This window comes from Schistocerca serialis, chromosome 1, assembly GCF_023864345.2.
Source record: "Schistocerca serialis cubense isolate TAMUIC-IGC-003099 chromosome 1, iqSchSeri2.2, whole genome shotgun sequence".
Lineage (NCBI taxonomy): Eukaryota > Metazoa > Arthropoda > Insecta > Orthoptera > Acrididae > Schistocerca > Schistocerca serialis.
In genome coordinates, this window is record NC_064638.1 from 877,219,953 (window position 1) to 877,238,391 (window position 18,439).

At 38.4% G+C, this 18,439-nt stretch overlaps 1 protein-coding gene and 1 long non-coding RNA gene across 2 annotated transcripts in view; one reads left to right on the plus strand and one right to left on the minus strand.

The window, feature by feature from the left end:
* Window positions 1–17,410, minus strand: part of LOC126410711 (tektin-1) — a 131,456-nt gene extending 114,046 nt beyond the window's left edge. Inside the window, exons 1-2 of the mRNA XM_050081310.1 lie at window positions 17,292–17,410; window positions 15,438–15,624 (exon numbers count right to left, since the gene is read on the minus strand). Coding sequence (XP_049937267.1) covers window positions 15,438–15,623 — 186 coding nt within the window. The 5' untranslated portion in view covers window position 15,624; window positions 17,292–17,410. The remainder of the gene's footprint in view (window positions 1–15,437; window positions 15,625–17,291) is intronic.
* LOC126410727 (uncharacterized) lies at window positions 1,118–8,249 on the plus strand. The gene is made up of 2 exons (XR_007575210.1): window positions 1,118–1,346; window positions 8,096–8,249. It is a non-coding gene; the product is annotated as an uncharacterized LOC126410727 (long non-coding RNA).
* Window positions 17,411–18,439: the final 1,029 nt, after the last annotated feature.

The window sequence follows — 18,439 nt, forward strand, 5'->3', positions numbered from 1 at the left end:
ATGCACACCTTTCATGCAGGTCATTAACAATCTTGCAAATTCTTCCTGGTTTCACACCAAATGAATTAATGTTTTACACCAGACAAAAGGGCAAATGGGAGTCACCCCCACCAAAAATACCAGTGGTGAAAAATATCATTGGAGGAGATAATTAAACAACCAGTAATCACACTGGAAAACAGGGCTGAATATAGGAAGAAAATCTATGATTGGAAACTGAAGCATTTTACACAGTTTAGTGAAGGCCAACGAGTTCTGTTATGAACCCTTCCTAAGTCAACAAAAACAGTAAATTTAAACAAGAAGTGGCTCTTACTTTATATAGGACCATGTATAATTTCCAAAATTCCATATCCTGGAGCTTTTAGACTGATTTACGAGAAGACTGCTCAAGACAAAGATCTCTACCTCCACAAGGACTTAAAGGCATTTGTGAAATAAACATTTTTGACACAAATATTTTTACTAAAAATGGCTGTACATGGTGTATGTAACAGTAATTTAATTTCTGTTTTCTTTAGAAAACTAGTGTTAAGGAAACATGTTTAGATATAAGAGGTTTTACTTGTATTTTGATATACAAAGTAATAGTTAAGTGAAATTGAGAGGGCTATTAAACAATACAGTACTTCACTCAATGCAAGGAGCAGCGAAGCAGAGCAGAGTTGTGACACACACTGTGGTGTAATCACAATGGTGAGCTATGTCAACAGACAAGGTGAAAGCAACAGCTTGTATGCATGTGCATGTAAACATGGCCGCAGGAGATTTAATTATTAGATAGCTGCCATAATAAACAATCACCAGCTAATGCAATTAAACGCAACTCGCCCACTCATATATTTATAAGAATTATATACATATAGGAAGAAAGAAGGAATAACTATATTATAACTATAAACTTAAGGTGGACTACATCTAATATATATAAAATAATAATGTTAACCTACTATATACAGATATGTACAGGTGTTTACAGAAAGTGAACTACAAGACACGTAATATACATTTAAGGATATGAATGATGACAGCTAAGATTACAGCAGGTTACAGGGATCAGGAGCACAAGTACCTCATGCTTTTAGAATTTTGTAGATACTTTTCTTTACAGGGTAAAGGTAAGTGAAGCTGGTGGTGTACTGGGCAGATGAAGTGAATAAAACAGCTGCATACTGATGTAAAAGAATGACTGAATCAATAGCAACTGAGCTACTACACATTTAGTTGTAAGTTAGTTTTAAGTTTTTTTCTTTCCAGCCACCGGTGCACCAACACAGCATGAAAGAAGAGATGATAAGCTTCAAGAGTGGCATGGTACCATACAAATTCAATGGGCTGCACCTCAAGTAAGTAAAATTTAGCTGTAAGAAATATTATACATATAAGTGATATGAATGAACAATTCAAAGTACACACAGTAGCAGTCTGGTAAGTGACATCGTAATGATCTAGGTTTCATGCTACCAAACAAGTAATGGGCCGACATACATACAGGGCACAGTCATTACTTCAGAAGCTCCCAACACCCATTTTCCTCTTCATAATATGTATATGTACATTATCATTATAAACAGGATTATTGTTTCTACATGTTGAATAACAACAACATTTATGGACATTAAACACGTCATGAGTACTTGAGTCACATGTCATCTGAAGTAAACGATATCTATTTCATGTAGTAGAAACATAACAAGAATCTACCATGAACAGTGCTGGCTGAGAGTCTTCTTGTAACATGATATATCAGTTATACATCCTTTCTTTAATAATCCACTGGGCCTATAGTCAAACAGATTCCTTCCTTCATTTCTAGAAGCAATGCTAAGCATAGTTAGGCAAGCAGTGCATAGAGTATTTGAAGTAGATGCCAATATTTTCCCACCTGCTCCGTAAATAAATGACAAGTTCCCATGATTAATGTGAAAGGAATTATGTATAATGTTTCTTATGCAAAGATTTGTGATGCTCAAACATACAGGTGTATATATGTACATAAGGATGATCAATGTAACTGAGGTTATGCATAGTTATACTACAATATGAATGTAAATGAATCTATTATTTACAAACTAAAATTATATGACTGTTTATGAAGTGGAATGTCAGCAATAATATGCAATTTGTGAATGTATTAAAATTGTAACTATGTAAATAACAGTTTGTTGAAAGAGTAACAGCATATGAAAGCAGACACTTTATGCAAAATAAGTGATTAATAGAGTCGGATGGCAATTCAGCAAGGAACCTGTGTAAATGTGATATTTGTTTTCAAAAGTGAAGTGTGCTGATGCTTCGTATGTGCGTGCAAACCTACAAAAATTTTTACTAGCCTACACTCAACTCTGAATAAGTGGAGAAGTGTTTTATAAGGAACTTACCTTATCATGGATGCTGATCGATTGATTTCCTCCCACTGAATAAGCGCATTACGCCAGGTAAACAGTAGGTCACAGGCCGTAACATTGTAGGTCTTATGTCACAGCATTGAAATTACCAAAAGCACGCACACTGTTTCCAAGAACTGAACAAATATTTGTGGAGGAATCCACGGTGAAACACACAATGACTTCGCTGTTTCACTCCGTGTGAAATGGACAAGCACGAGTTAAAAGTATTTGACAAGGACACAACCATTAAAGTCCCAGTGCCAAGCCACCAACTACTTGCCATGCACATAGGCGCAATAATGAAAGAGACTTAACTAAACCAAGGGCTGTTGTATATATGCAGTACTTGATATTTTTACCCTTTTTTTTATAGCTTGTCTTCGTTTTAATTATTTGTATTAGAATATGTAGATATAATAAGGTAAATTTGACATCTCCACTTGACATAAGTGTTTCCAAAAGACCGAGAAATAAAGTGCTTTAACCCCCCCCCCCCCCCCCAACACTGGTAATGGATAGCAACCAATTAATAATCTGATACAATGTCACTGTACAGTGGGGGCATTGCGTAATACCTAAAGAACTAACTCTCAATATCATACCTTTCATTTTTTCTCACTATTAATTTCTATGAATGTTTTCTTTTCCTCAATAGTAATAAGAAATTTGTTCATTGCCACTGAATGTGGCACATATTTAAGTGAATTAAGGGATTTATTTCTGTTAAATTGTTGTCACACACGAAAGTTCTAATGAAAACAAACCTGTAATTATTAATCAGCTACCCAGACTTATAAAACCTTAATTATAATTTATGAAATGTGCTAAAACAACAATGTATATGTTCAACATTAATTATTGTAAAGTTATAAAAGAATCAAGGTGATAGGCATACAATTGCATGTCTTGTAAAAGATTTTATGATGTCAAACCTGTCACATGGTGCTAAAATTTTGTAATAAATATTCTGAAGTTAAATTTTTTGTTTTGCTTAAATCATTTTGTAGCTGTCATGTCTCAAATTGCCTGTAATTTCAAAGAAATATAACGCAGGCAACATCTTTAATGGAGGATGTATAAAAATAAACAGTTACACCACTGCTTATTTCATTGATAGATACAATGGTAAGTACTGGTCTGTTCCCTTTAGCCTGCAAACATTTCACAAACCAGGTTAAATCTGCAGTATTACAAAACATGAGCTAAAGACACTCATAAGCTTTTGATGGCATATCTGATTACCTTCTCAAATCCCATGTCAGATACAATAAACTTCTTCTTTCTGTTGGGCTGATTCTCTAAAATTTTCAAGGTAGCACGAGTGGTTCCTCTCTTTTAAATAAAGTGAAAGGAGTGATATTAATAACTACAAACCCATCTTGATCCTGTCAAGCATATCAGAGTTTCTTGGGGATGCAGTGAGTGACAATGTTATTAAGTTCCTGGAAAGTAGCTGTTTATTGAGCCCTCATCAGTTTTGTTTTTGAAGAGGGAGATCAATAAATGGGGTCTCATTCATTTCTAAACAAAGTTTACAATGCACTCAGTGACAGACAGCATACAACAGGAATATTACTTGATCTTACAAAGGCCTTCAATCTTCAACTAGCTCTGCAGATGACGAAGAGATTGATGAAATGTATGATGAGATAAAAGAAATTATTCAGATAGTGAAGGCAGGCGAAAATTTAATAGTCATGGGTGATTGGAACTCGACAGTAGGAAAAGGAAGAGAAGAAAACGTAGTAGGTGAATATGGAATGGGAGTAAGGAATGAAAGACGAAGCCGCCTGGTAGAATTTTTCACAGAGCATAACTTAACCATAGCTAACACTTAGTTCAAGAATCATAAAAGAAGGTTGAATACATGGAAGAAGCCTGGAGATACTGGAAGGTATCAGATAGATTATACAATAGTAAGACATAGATTCAGGAACCAGGTTTTAAATTGTAATACATTTCCAGGGGCAGATGTAGACTCTGACCACAATCTATTGGTTATGAACTGTAGATTAAAACTGAAGAAACTACAAAAACGTGGGAATTTAAGGAGAAGGGACCTGGATAAACTGACTAAACCAGAGGTTGTACAGAGTTTCAGGGAGAGCATAAGGGAACAATTGACAGGAATGGGGGAAAGAAATATAGTAGATGAAGAATGGGTAGCTTTGAGGGATGAAGTAGTGAAGGCAGCAGAGGATCAAGTAGGTAAAACGATGAGGGCTAATAGAAATCCTTGGGTAACAGAAGAGATATTGAATTTAATTGATGAAAGGAGAAAATACAAAAATGCAGTAAATGAAGCAGGCAAAAAGGAATACAAATGTCTCAAAAATGAGATTGACAGGAAGTGCAAAATGGCTAACCAGGGATGGCTAGAGGACAAATGTAAGGATGTAGAGGCATATATCACTAACGGTAAGATAGATACTGCCTACAGGAAAATTAAATAGACCTTTGGAGAAAAGAGGATGACTTGCAGGAATATCAAGAGCACAGATGGAAATCCAGTACTAAGCAAAGAAGGGAAAGCAGAAAGGTGGAAGGAGTATATAGAGGGTCTATACAAGGGCGATGTTCTTGAGGACAATATTATAGAAATGGATGAGAATATAGATGAAGATGAAATGGGAGATATGATAGTGTGTGAAGAGTTTGACAGAGCACTGGAAGATCTAAGTTGAAACAAGGCCCTGGGAGTAGACAACATCCCATTCGAACTAATGACAGCCTTGGGAGAGCCAGGCCTAACAAAACTCTACCATTTAGTGAGCAAGATGTATGAGACAGGTGAAATACCCTCAGACCTCAAGAAGAATATAATAATTCTAATCCCAAAGAAAGCAGGTGTTGACAGATGTGAAAATTACCGAACTATCAATTTAATATGCCACAGTTGCAAAATACTAACACGAATTCTTTACAGACAAATGGAAAAACTGGTAGAAGCCGACCTTGGGGAGGATCAGTTTGGATTCCACAGAAATGTTGGAACACATGAGGCAATACTGACCCTACGACTTATCTTACAAAATAGATTAAGGAAAGGCAAACCTACATTTCTAGTATTTGTAGACTTTTGACAATGTTGACTGGAATACTCTCTTTCAATTTCTGAAGGTGGCAGGGGTAAAATACAGGGAGTTAAAGGCTACTTACAATTTGTACAGAAACCAGATGGCAGTTATAAGGGTCGAGGGGCATGAAAGGGAAGCAGTGGTTGGGAAGGGCGTGAGACAGGGTTGTAGCCTATCCCCGATGTTATTCAATCTGTATATTGAGCAAGCAGTAAAGGAAACAAAAGAAAAATACAAAGTAGGTATTAAAATCCATGGAGAAGAAATAAAAACTTTGAGGTTCGCCGATGACATTGTAATTCTGTCAGAGACAGCAAAGGGCCTGGAAGAGCAGCTGAACAGAATGGATAGGAGGATATTAGATGAACATCAACAAAAGCAAAATGTTGATAATGGAATGTAGTCTAAATAAATCAGGTGATGCTGCCAGAATTAGATTAGGAAATGAGACACTTAAAGTAATAAAGGAGTTTTGCTATTTGGGGAGCAAAATAACTGATGATGGTTGAAGTAGAGAGGATATAAAATGTAGACCGGCAATGGCAAGGAAAGCGTTTCTGAAGAAGAGAATTTTGTTAACATAGAGTTTAGATTTTAATGTCAGGAAGTCATTTCTGAAAGTATTTGTATGGAGTGTAGCCATGTATGGAAGTGAAACATGGACAATAAATAGTTTGGACAAGAAGAGAATAGAAGCTTTCAAAATGTGGTGCTGCAGAAGAATGCTGAAGATTAGATGGGTAGATCATATAACTAATGAGGAGGTATTGAACAGAATTGGGGAGAAGAGAAATTTCTGGCACAACTTGACTAGAAGAAGGGATTGGTTGGTAGGGCATTTTCTGAGGCATCTCGGGATCACCAATTTAGTATTGGAGGGTAAAAATCATAGAGGGAGACCAAGGGATGAGTACACTAAACAGATTCAGAAGGATGTAGGTTGCAGTAGGTACTGGGAGATGAAGAAGCTTGCACAGGATAGAGTAGAACGGAGAGCTGCATCAAACCAGTCTCTGGACTGAAGACCACAACAACAACAACAACTTGTCAGTCATGAATTACTTATGGATAAACTACTACAATATGGAATTAGGGGAAAATGTAATGATTGGTTTAGATGATAACTCTCAGAGTACAAAAAGTTGAAATCAGCTCAAACACATTTGGAAGCACACATTCATAGTTGTAAGTTATAAAATGAGGCATTCCACAAGGTTTCACAGTTTGTTCACTTTTGTTTATTATATTTATCAATGATATGCACCAAAGCATTTTAAAAGATCTGTGAGCGATGTGTTCTTATAACACCAATACAGTATATTTGAATTACTGTGCTAATGAACTCCCTAACATGATTTCTGATAGAAAGTCCAAGCAGTTAAATGTATTTAACACAGCAAAACTGTTACTGGTCAAGAGAAAAACTGTGTATATTAATTATCACCCATCAGTCATAATTATATCATGAACAGATATCAGATCTGAAAATGTACCTATTATGCAGATGCACCTATTATGTAGGTGTAGATTAATCAAGAGGTAACTACTAAATTCCTTGGAGCATTGAAAGATGTCATTATAAGGTTTGATGTACATAAAAAATAGTCTGCACAATTTTTTCTACAAATCTAATGCCCTGAGCAAAGTCTGTGACATCAAAACACTAAAATGTGCATACTTTGCACTTTTGCACTCAATACTCATATATTGCAACCGTTTTGGTGTGTCTCCCAGAGAGTTATATTTATTATGCAGAAGGGTATAATTAAGATAATGAGACAAGTGGTTCATTCCTCCACCATTACACATCTACAGTATTTCATGAGTTCAGTAGCCTGCCAGTGCCTTATATTTATACTGATCAAAGAGTATGTTTTATACATGATAATTTACATATTTTTTTAAAAAAAGTAAAGACCTCCACCATCATCAGACTCATAATTAAAATTATTTATCTATAAGCAGTCAATGACTATATAAAGAACATGGTGGTGTAAAGTTCATGGGAGTTCTTCTACACAACAAGCTACCTGAAAGCTTAAATATGAATAGAAAGGAATTCAGAGATAAAGTAAAAACATTACTTGCAAAGGACTGCTTATATACAGTACTAGAATTTATGAATACAAGTCTAAAATAACCAAGTTAAATATTTTCTTATATGTCATAACTTTATAGCTGATTCCTTCATTTTACAGATATTATTGTTATTTTCCTTATTATAAATCTAAAACAATAAAGTTAATACTTTCATTAAATTTCATTAGTTTTCAGTTGAGTTATTCATTGTTTAGATGTAATTGTTATTTTTTTCTTCTTATGAGTTTACTATAATGTAACTGAAGCAATGAGAACCATAAGTGACCAAAACACAGGCACAAATTTTCGATAAAAATAGATGTTTGCCAAAAACAAGGTTGTTGCCAACCCAACAGTCTCATAAGTGTGACTTGTTTTATTAACAAAGTCCCAACATCCTATATTTCCTATCACAATATAATGTACCTACTTTATGTTAAGAAAATTTAAATAATATTTATGATTTTTTGATGAATGTTACTATTAATGTAGATTTCCAAATGTTTCATATAAAGGCTAGTAAAAATATTCTCTCTCTTTTTTTTTCAGTTGTATGGGGACACAAGCTCTATGGATTTCCATCCCCAGGAATATCACTGCAAAAAACAGTATCTCTGGACCTGGGGCAGTGTATACTGAGACGCCAAGTGTTTAAGTTGTATCTGTCCGTATAATGTGTATAAATAAATATTGTGTATGTGAATCAGTAATGTTGACAGTCACTACACATCATGAATATCATGTTTGTTACCCAAAACCTACTTCAGTGATCCCAAGTTTTCTGACACCCACGCCATGACATTATCATATGACATGTTGCTCCACCTCCACCCGACTTAAGAATCCAACACCTCGCCAACATAGATCCTACCCACACTGATGGTCAGCCAGCTACAGTCAATGATAGCAAGTGTTGCAAGTGTTTGTCTAACGACTTTTCACTGCTACGAGACAGAAATTGCAATACTTCTGTGTTTAATACATGCACAACAATGCAACCGTTGTCACATCAGAGCACTCATAAGGACTATGGTACTGAACTCTCATCAACCACAGTGCCTTTAGCAAACACTGAAAATAGTGTCATATGTGCTTATGTGGCCACTAACCTCATCAGACTACATAACAAAGGGACAGCGACAATTGGCGGTTATGAACAATGGCGCTACCCTGCCGCCCCCACCATTCTCGAATGCAGTATTCCAGATGATATACATTCAGCTAGTACTAATGCTACTCCCAAGTCTCCCTATCAACTGAGTGACTCTACCATTACTGAGATGTCAGGCATTGACAGCTTATTATAGACACCAACAACAGTGACATAACAGATGCCGAACAATCTGTGACAACAAACAAATATGCAGGTCAGTGTATTTGGTAGTCTCAGAGACAGATAGTGCCAGTTAACAGTGATTTTGAACAGAATGCCATATTTCTGCAAATCACTTTTGCTCTCATACGTCACGTGGGTGACATCATGGCAGCCGTGCCGCATACCATGGTAAACCTCGGGTGTGATGTCACAGCCCCGCCAGCCTCATCACTTCCCACACCCCAGCTCGCACCAGGATATGCTGATGCCTGCTGCATGCTGGTACGAATGCACGACATGACCATTTTACCACAACCGAACATCAACAGCTACCAGGATGCCACAACAGACACATCAACAGCACTATGACCACAAGATGGATATCAAAATTACAACCTGACTGCTACACCACCCACACTGACAACGAAGGGCATCAAATTCGAGCCAGACATCACACATACAGTGAACCCCATACCACACAGGCCGATAATCTACCACAAATTTATCCAGCCGACGATGATTACATGACATGCCGCTGATCCTATGGGCAAACTGCACAGACCTCCCACGCCCATAATGGTTTTTTTTCCATTTTGTGGTGACAGGATTCCAAGTGAAATGAAAAATATATTTTATGTTAATGATGTAGACAGAAATTTGTTTGGCTGTGCTAAAGCAACAGAAAAACATCAAGTTGTACTGTAGGCAGTATCTCAAAAGTTTTTGATAAAGATGATAACTTATGTACTTGTGACTGCTTAAAAAGAGGATAGGCTGTACAAAGTGACAGGTATAATTTATAAGGAAATAACATAAATAGTATTAGCAGTATAGATAGTATGTCAGTAAAGATAAAATGGTGTTGTAGCCTTGGACATGCAAATTTTAATGATTTGCTGTAGACCACAACAACAACACTGTATAAACTGTGTAAACAATTGTTAGCAGATGGATTGCCAATAAATTTAAAATTAGAATTTATGAGGTGTAAAGTCTGCACTGAAAATAAAGTGCACAATTTACCTTGTGAAAATAATAGAAGCAAAGCAAAAAAAACATCAGAAATTATTCAGACTGATTTGAATGGGCCACACTCAAGTCATGGTTTGCATGGGGATTGATATTTTCTTACTTTTATTGATGATTATATTGAAGCAGATAATGTCTATGGTATCAAATCAAAAAATCAAGTTTATGGCTGTTTTGTGGAATTTGTTAATGAAACAGAAAATTTAACTTGTAAAACAATTAAAAAATTATTGAGGTTTGTCAATGGGAAACAATATTTAAATTTAGATTTTTATCAATTTATAAGGTAGGAAAGGCATCATTTTAAATGTCTGTCCTACCTATGTACATGAATTACATGGTGCAGCTGAAAGACATAACAGGTTAATTATGGATATGTCAGGATCTCTGTTAGCTGAAGCAAAAGTAGACAGAATATTCTGATCTAAAGTAGTTCGCATAGCTACATACCTCAAAACAGAATTTTAGCTAATACTATTGAAAGGAAAACTCATTACAAGATATTTTTTGGGAAGAAACTTAATGTTAAACATTTAAAGTTGTATGGAAGTACATCTACATCTACATTTATACTCTGCAAGCCACCCAACAGTGTGTGGCGGAGGGCGCTTTACGTGCCACTGTCATTACCTCCCTTTTCTGTTCCAGTCGCATATGGTTCGCGGGAAGAATGACTGCCGGAAAGCCTCCGTGCATGCTTGAATCTCTCTAATTTTACATTCATGATCTCCTTGGGAGGTATAAGTAGGGGGAAGCAATATATTCGATACCTCATCCAGAAACACACCCGCTCGAAACCTGGACAGCAAGCTACACCGCGATGCAGAGCGCCTCTCTTCCAGAGTCTGCCACTGGAGTTTGCTAAACATCTCCGTAACGCTATCACGGTTACCAAATAACCCTGTGATGAAACGCACCGCTCTTCTTTGGATCTTCTCTATCTCCTCTGTCAACCCAATCTGGTACAGATCCCACACTGATGAGCAATACTCAAGCATAGGTCGAACGAGTGTTTTGTAAGCCACCTCCTTTGTTGATGGACTACATTTTCTAAGGACTCTCCCAATGAATCTCAACCTGGTATCCGCCTTAACAACAATTAATTTTATATGATCATTCCACTTCAAATCGTTCCCCATGCATACTCCCAGATATTTTACAGAAGAAACTGCTACCAGTGTCTGTTCCGCTATCATATAATCATACAATAAAGGATCCTTCTTTCTATGTATTTGCAATACGTTACATTTGTCTATGTTAAGGGTCAGTTGCCACTCCCTGCACCAAGTGCCTATCCACTGTAGATCTTCCTGCATTTCGCTACAATTTTCTAATGCTGCAACTTCTCTGTATACTACAGCATCATCCACAAAAAGCCGCATGGAACTTCCAACACTATCTACCAGATCATTTATATATATTGTGAAAAGCAATGGTCCCATAACACTCCCCTGTGGCACGCCAGAGGTTACTTTAATGTCTGTAGACGTCTCTCCATTGAGAACAACATGCTGTGTTCTGTTTGCTAAAAACTCTTCAATCCAGCCACACAGCTGGTCTGATATTCCGTAGGCTCTTACTTTGTTTATCAGGCAACAGTGCGGAACTGTATCGAACGCCTTCCGGAAGTCAAGGAAAATAGCATCTACCTGGGAGCCTGTATCTAATATTTTCTGGGTCTCATGAACAAATAAAGCGAGTTGGGTCTCACACGGTCACTGTTTCCAGACTCCATGTTGATTCTTACAGAGTAGATTCTGGGTTTCCAGAAACGACATGATATGCGAGCAAAAAACATGTTCTAAAATTCTACAACAGATCGACGTCAGATATATAGGTCTATAGTTTTGCGTATCTGCTCGACGATCCTTCTTGAAGACTGGGACTACCTGTGCTCTTTTCCAATCATTTGGAACCTTCCATTCCTCTAGAGACTTTCGGTACATGGCTGTTAGAAGGGGAGCAAGTTCTTTCACGTACTCTGTGTAGAATCGAATTGGTTCCCTGTCAGGTCCAGTGGACTTTCCTCTGTTGAGTGATTCCAGTTGCTTTTCTATTCCTTGTACACGTATTTCAATGTCAGTCATTTTTTCGTTTGTGCGAGGATTTAGAGAAGGAACTGCAGTGCGGTCTTCCTCCGTGAAACAGCTTTGGAAAAAGGTGTTTAGTATTTCAGCTTTACGCATGTCATCCTCTGTTTCAATGCCATCATCATCCCGGAGTGTCTGGATATGCTGTTTCGAGCCTCTTACTTATTTAACGTAAGACCAGAACTTCCTAGGATTTTCTGTCAAGTCAGTACATAGAATTTTACTTTCGAATTCACTGAACGCCTCACGCGTAGCCCTCCTTACGCTAACTTTGACATCATTTAGCTTCTGTTTGTCTGAGAGGTTTTGGCTGTGTTTAAACTTGCAGTGAAGCTGTCTTTGCTTACACAGTAGTTTCCTAACTTTGTTGTTGAACCACGGTGGGTTTTTCCTGTCCATCACAGTTTTACTCAGCACATACCTTTCTAAAACGCATTTTACGATTGCCTTGAACTTTTTCCATAAACACTCAACATTGTCAGTGTCGGAACAGAAATTTTCGTTTTGATCTGTTAGGTAGTCTGAAATCTGCCTCCTAATACTCTTGCTAAACAGATAAACCTTCCTCCCTTTTTTTATATTCCTATTTACTTCCATATTCAGGAATGCTGCAACGGCCTTATGATCATTGATTCCCTGTTCTGTGCTTACAGAGTCAAATGTTTGGGTCTGTTTGTTATCAGTAGGTCCAAGATGTTATCTCCACGAGTCGGTTCTCTGTTTAATTGCTCGAGGTAATTTTCGGATAGTGCACTCAGTATAATGTCACTTGATGCTCTGTCCCTACCACCCTTCCTAAACATCTGAGTGTCCCAGTCTATATCTGGTAAATTGAAATCTCCACCTAAGACTATAACATGCTGAGAAAATTTATGTGAAATGTATTCCAGATTTTCTCTCAGTTGTTCTGCCATTAATGCTGCTGAGTCAGGAGGTCGGTAAAAGGAGCCAATTATTAACCTAGCTCGGTTGTTGAGTGTAACCTCCACCCATAATAATTCACAGGAACTATCCACTTCTACTTCGCTACAGGCTAAACTACTACTAACAGCGACAAACACGCCACCACCGGTTGCATGCAATCTATCCTTTCTAAACACCGTCTGTGCCTTTGTAAAAATTTTGGCAGAATTTGTCTCTGGCTTCAGCCAGCTTTCCGTATCTATAACGATTTCAGTTTCGGTGCTTTCTATCAGTGCTTGAAGTTCTGGTACTTTACCAATGCAGCTTTGACAGTTTACAATTACAATATCGATTACTGCTTGGTCCCTGCATGTCCTGACTTTGCCCCACACCCTTTGAGGCTGTTGCCCTTTCTGTACTTACCCGAGGCCATCTAACCTAAAAAATCGCCCAGTCCATGCCACACAACCCCTGCTACCCGTGTAGCCGCCTGCTGCGTGTAGTGGACTCCTGACCTATCCAGCGGAACCCGATACCCCACCACCCTATGGTGCAAGTCAAGGAATCTGAAGCCCACACGGTCGCAGAACCATCTCAGCCTCTGATTCAGACCCTCCACTTGACTCTGTACCAAAGGTCCGCAGTCAGTCCTGTCAATGATGCTGCAGATCGTGAGCTCTACTTTCATCCCACTAGCGAGACTGGCAGTCTTCACCAAATCAGATAGCCGCTGGAAGCCAGAGAGGATTTCCTCCGATCCATAGCGACACACATCATTGGTGCCAACATGAGTGACCACCTGCAGATGGGTGCATCCTGTACCCTTCATGGCATCCAGAAGGATCCTTTCCACATCTGGAATGGCTCCCCCTGGTATGCACACGGAGTGCACATTGGTTTTCTTCCCCTCTCTTGCTGCCATATCCCTAAGGGGCCCCATTACGCGCTGATTTTGGAGCTCCCAACTACCAGTAAGCCCACCCTCTGCGACCGCCTGGATCTTGCAGACTGAGGGGCAACCTCTGGAACAGGACAAGCAGCCATGTCCAGCCGAAGTTCAGTATCAGCCAGAGACAGAGCCTGAAACCGGTTTGTCAGACAAACTGGAGAGTCCTTCCGTTCAGCCCTCCGGAATGTCTTTCGCCCCCTGCCACACCTCGAGATGACCTCCCACTCTACCACAGGTGAGGGGTCAGCCTCAATGTGGGCATTATCCTGGGCAGCCACAGCTGTAGTCCGATCATGGGATGCGTGGAACGAGCTGGCCGTCCCCGACAAACCCCCATCCGGACCCCCATAGTGATGCCCATTGGCAACAGCCTCAAGCTGTGTGACTGAAGCCAACACTGCCTGAAGCTGGGAGCGAAGGGATTCCAACTCAGCCCACATCCGAACACAGCAGTTGCAGTCCTTATCCATTCTAAAAACTGTTGTGCAAAGAATACCTGAACTAATCTACAGAGAGCACAAACTGTTCGACACAAAATTTAAACGGTTATTAAAATACAAGATTGCTAGTAAATGCAGTAATGCTGCTACTTGCACACTGCTGACACACTGCTCAGCAGCGGAAGGAGACTATGCAATTTTACACTATTCAGGTAATAAAACGCGATGCTACAACTCTCAAATACTATAATACGCCCGAAATTTATGAATTAAACAAAGCAAGTACCCAAAAACATACAAAGAAATTAAGAATTAAACTATGTAACAAATAAGTCAGCTAAGAGTATAAGACTTGCTGCTGGCAGCTGCTCATCCAACGGCAGCAGGGAGCACACTGGCTGTGACCAACCGACACTGGCCATTCAAAACAAAAGCAGAAGACAGACGACTACGCAAATTTACACTATTCGGGTACTAAAGCGAGATGCTACAACTCTCAAATACTATAATACGCCCGAAATTTATGAATTAAACAATGCAAGTACCCAAAAACATGCAAAGAAATTAAGAATTAAACTATGTAACAAATAAGTCAGCTAAGAGTATATGACTTGCTGCCAGCAGCTGCTTATCCAACGGTGGCAGGAGTGTGCCAGAAGAACTGACAAAGTCAAAATGGGATCATAAAGCATACTTTGCAATTTTACTAGACTACAGCAAAGCTGAATACAGTGTATTGATTAATAACAAAGTCAAAATTGCCAGACATTTTGATATTGTGGAAGAGGATATCAGGTGTATTGATCTAAAGATTCTGATTCACGAAGTGAACACTTTAGTGATTCTGAGTGCAAAAGCATAGACAGTGAATCTGTAAATAAACAAATAAAAGAAAATGGTATCAAACGGGCTCCAAGCAATCATAAATGAAAACAAAAATGTCACTTGAGAAAGTGAACCAAAGCTTATAGAGCTCCTGATAGATTTAACAATTATGTCGTAACTTCATTTATGCAAACTTTGGTATGACTGATGGAAATTCAAAAACTTTCTCTGCAAATGTTTTCCTTCTCTTTAAAACTGTACTGAAATTTTAATTTTGCATGTTACATTTGGTTAAAAAAGCCACACATATCGTTAAACACAAATAAATATTTCTGATTACCTTGTTGGCTTTGGTTGTGTGTGCTGTCACCTCTCTAGCCCTTGATCCTTCAGACAGTATTCTTTCAGCTAAATCATGGTGATAATCCGCTGATTTGTTCAGTAACTTGTTGTTTTGAATCCATTCACTCAGTGTAAAATGTAGTTGTTGACAGGGCAGTGTGGCCAAAGTATGATGCTTCGACATTCTGTCAAACAAAATTTATATAAGAACTGAAGTAAAGGAAGATTACATAATTATATATAACTGATGTTCACAGAGCAAACAAAAGGAAGGCTAAGCAAGGAAAATCAGGGATGAATAGACTGTAGTTAATCAAAACTGAGTGTGTAATATCTCACACCTTCCTGTGCTCCAACCCCCCCCCCCCTTTTTCTCCTCCCCGAAAGAGAAAAAAACTTCATGTCCAGAATTATGTGCCCAAACCAAAAGTTATACCTTCAACAGAATGTTACACAGGACTATATCTATCAATATTTAATACAAGTAGCACATGACTTTTTAAAAAGTAATGTCAACACTACCATAAATTCTGCCATCCACTTAGCTTCCGTAATAAACTTCCTATACTACTTTCCAGCCCCAATCTCATGTAGCCTGTCCTATTTGAAAGATGAGTTGTGTTGGAGTAGTACTGACCTGCCTTACTGATTATTTTGCAGGACACACTACACATCTGGGGCAAGAATTTCATTGAGCCCCTGATGTGTCAGCTGGCCTGTACAACTGGCATGTTGTATTGAATAGCATTGCCTGCTTTATCAACCTGCCCCCTCCATCACTATCCATCTTCTTGCCCTTTCTCTGTTCAGCCATACTTATCTGCTGAAATACAATGTGAATGATTTTTGATATGGTATCAATGTTACATTTCCTGCATGCTATCAGTAACCATCATATGTTTGATGATGACATCAAGCTGACTGACAACAAACTCCTGGTCACGGGGAAGCAGCTACACTACCGGACTGTGGAAGGCTCTATCATCCATCTCTTCACAAAAACAGTTAGGACACACACGATGTCAATACCACCGCTCTAACCCCCCACTTCTCTGCTGGTGGTATCCTCGCCATCAAAGCTCCTTGCCTGCCCACTGCAGATCACGCACCATCACCTGTGCCATCCATCTCCAGTGATCTCTCCACCACCCTTACAACCTCCAAAACTGCCATATAGGCATGTTTCGGCCACCCCACCAAGTGTCAGTGTGTCTTTGTGAGTACCACCTGTACAGCACCTCCCAGAGCCAACTCTACTGCTGACAACAACACAACTGTCATACCCACATAATACTCTGCCTCCATACTTCTCATCACCTCTGCACTCTACGCTTCTTTTTGGTACTGTTGGTGGTTAACTGATACCAAGTCCGAGCAATGTCTGACTGACTGTGTGGTAAGTGGCTTCTGATAGTGTAGATGTACCTCCATTGTATCAATTTAGTATGAATAAAGAGTATGCTTGTTTGTGTATGGATTTACATTCCATGTACAGTAGAGTGCTACAAGGTGAAGCTGTGATGGACAGTAATAATAGTCTTACAAGACTTTCAATTAAATGTGTTGTGGACATTTGCCCGAACAGTAGTTTTCTGGGTTACTTCTATCGGAGCCAAAGTTCAGTTAAGTTGATTTCTGGCTGAGTGACTTGCAGAAATATGAAATTACAGGTGCCCAATGACACAGAACAACACCTTCATTATTCAGTGTAACAGTTTTGACCACACTTGGTGCATTTAACTGATATTAACCTCTGCAATAAACAATTATAAAACCAAATGGTCACAAAAGATCAGTTTTATAATAACTGTCAATAATAAACAGTCATACAAAGAAAAATGCGGTGCCTAACCTTCAGAGATATTTTCTACATTCCTTGTCCCATATGAATGAGTATTGTCCTGGTGGACAGTAATACCAGGAAAGCTGTGAAGAAATTCCCTGATGCAGCAGCTACTGCTGAGAGTTACTGTAATTCAGGACATCTAAGATAAGAATTATCTGTGTTTCCAGCACTCATATAATACTGCAACTATGCCACACTGGTTTCACCATCCCATCAGACTGCTCGGTGGTGACATTCTGAAAACAGCATATCACACCAGACTAATTTCATGTTAATCTGCCTATCTGTGTAAGACTATCATACACACTACCATCTTTTCTTGATTGATTCAATGTTTCTAAATTACTAGATTTCTGAGGTAGGCTTAAATGAACAGATCACAATTGATTTGAATGCTAATGACAGTACACCTGAAAATCTCAATATGCATAATGTTGGTGACATCAGTTTTCTAGTTTGCATCCTCACTTGAGTATGCTGAATAAATATTGCAGAGTTGTTGTAGAAAGTAAGAAAAGGAGTGACTAGGGTTTAACAAAGTGACTTTATTTTTGCACTTACCAAGGTGCAAATAACAGTAATTTTACAAATCCTAATTTTTTCCTGGTTGAGAAGCAATAATATTTACATTTGTAATATATTTTTCACAACTAACAAGGTACAAAAAAATTATGACCATATAATAACATTCCTCTAATATGTTTTCATAGTAATCATTGCACAAAGAATTGTGTTTCAAATGCATGTAACATGTTTTATGTTTTTCCTGTGAGATCTAATACAATAGAACAGTTGCAATGTTGTAGCTTATTTTACACTTCATCTCTTGTTTAGCATGTCACAAAACATGTTATGGTTGTGATGGCACGGTACATCTTTACACTCCACGGTTCAGCTGTTGTTTTTGCATATTTACCAATTGCAGTGTCATAGCATGTTATACAGTTCAGATGTTGTGTTGTACATTTCTACACTTTACATGAAAAAAGTAAGTGAGCTTCATTTGTGTGGCCAGCAGCAGGAAAAACTAAGCCAACAGTTCATTCACAAGCATAGTGTGTAAAAAATAGTCTAAGGTACATACAGGGTATGCATTTCAAAACCCACATACACAGTGCATAATTCATGTACCCAAAGTGTGCAGTATATATAGC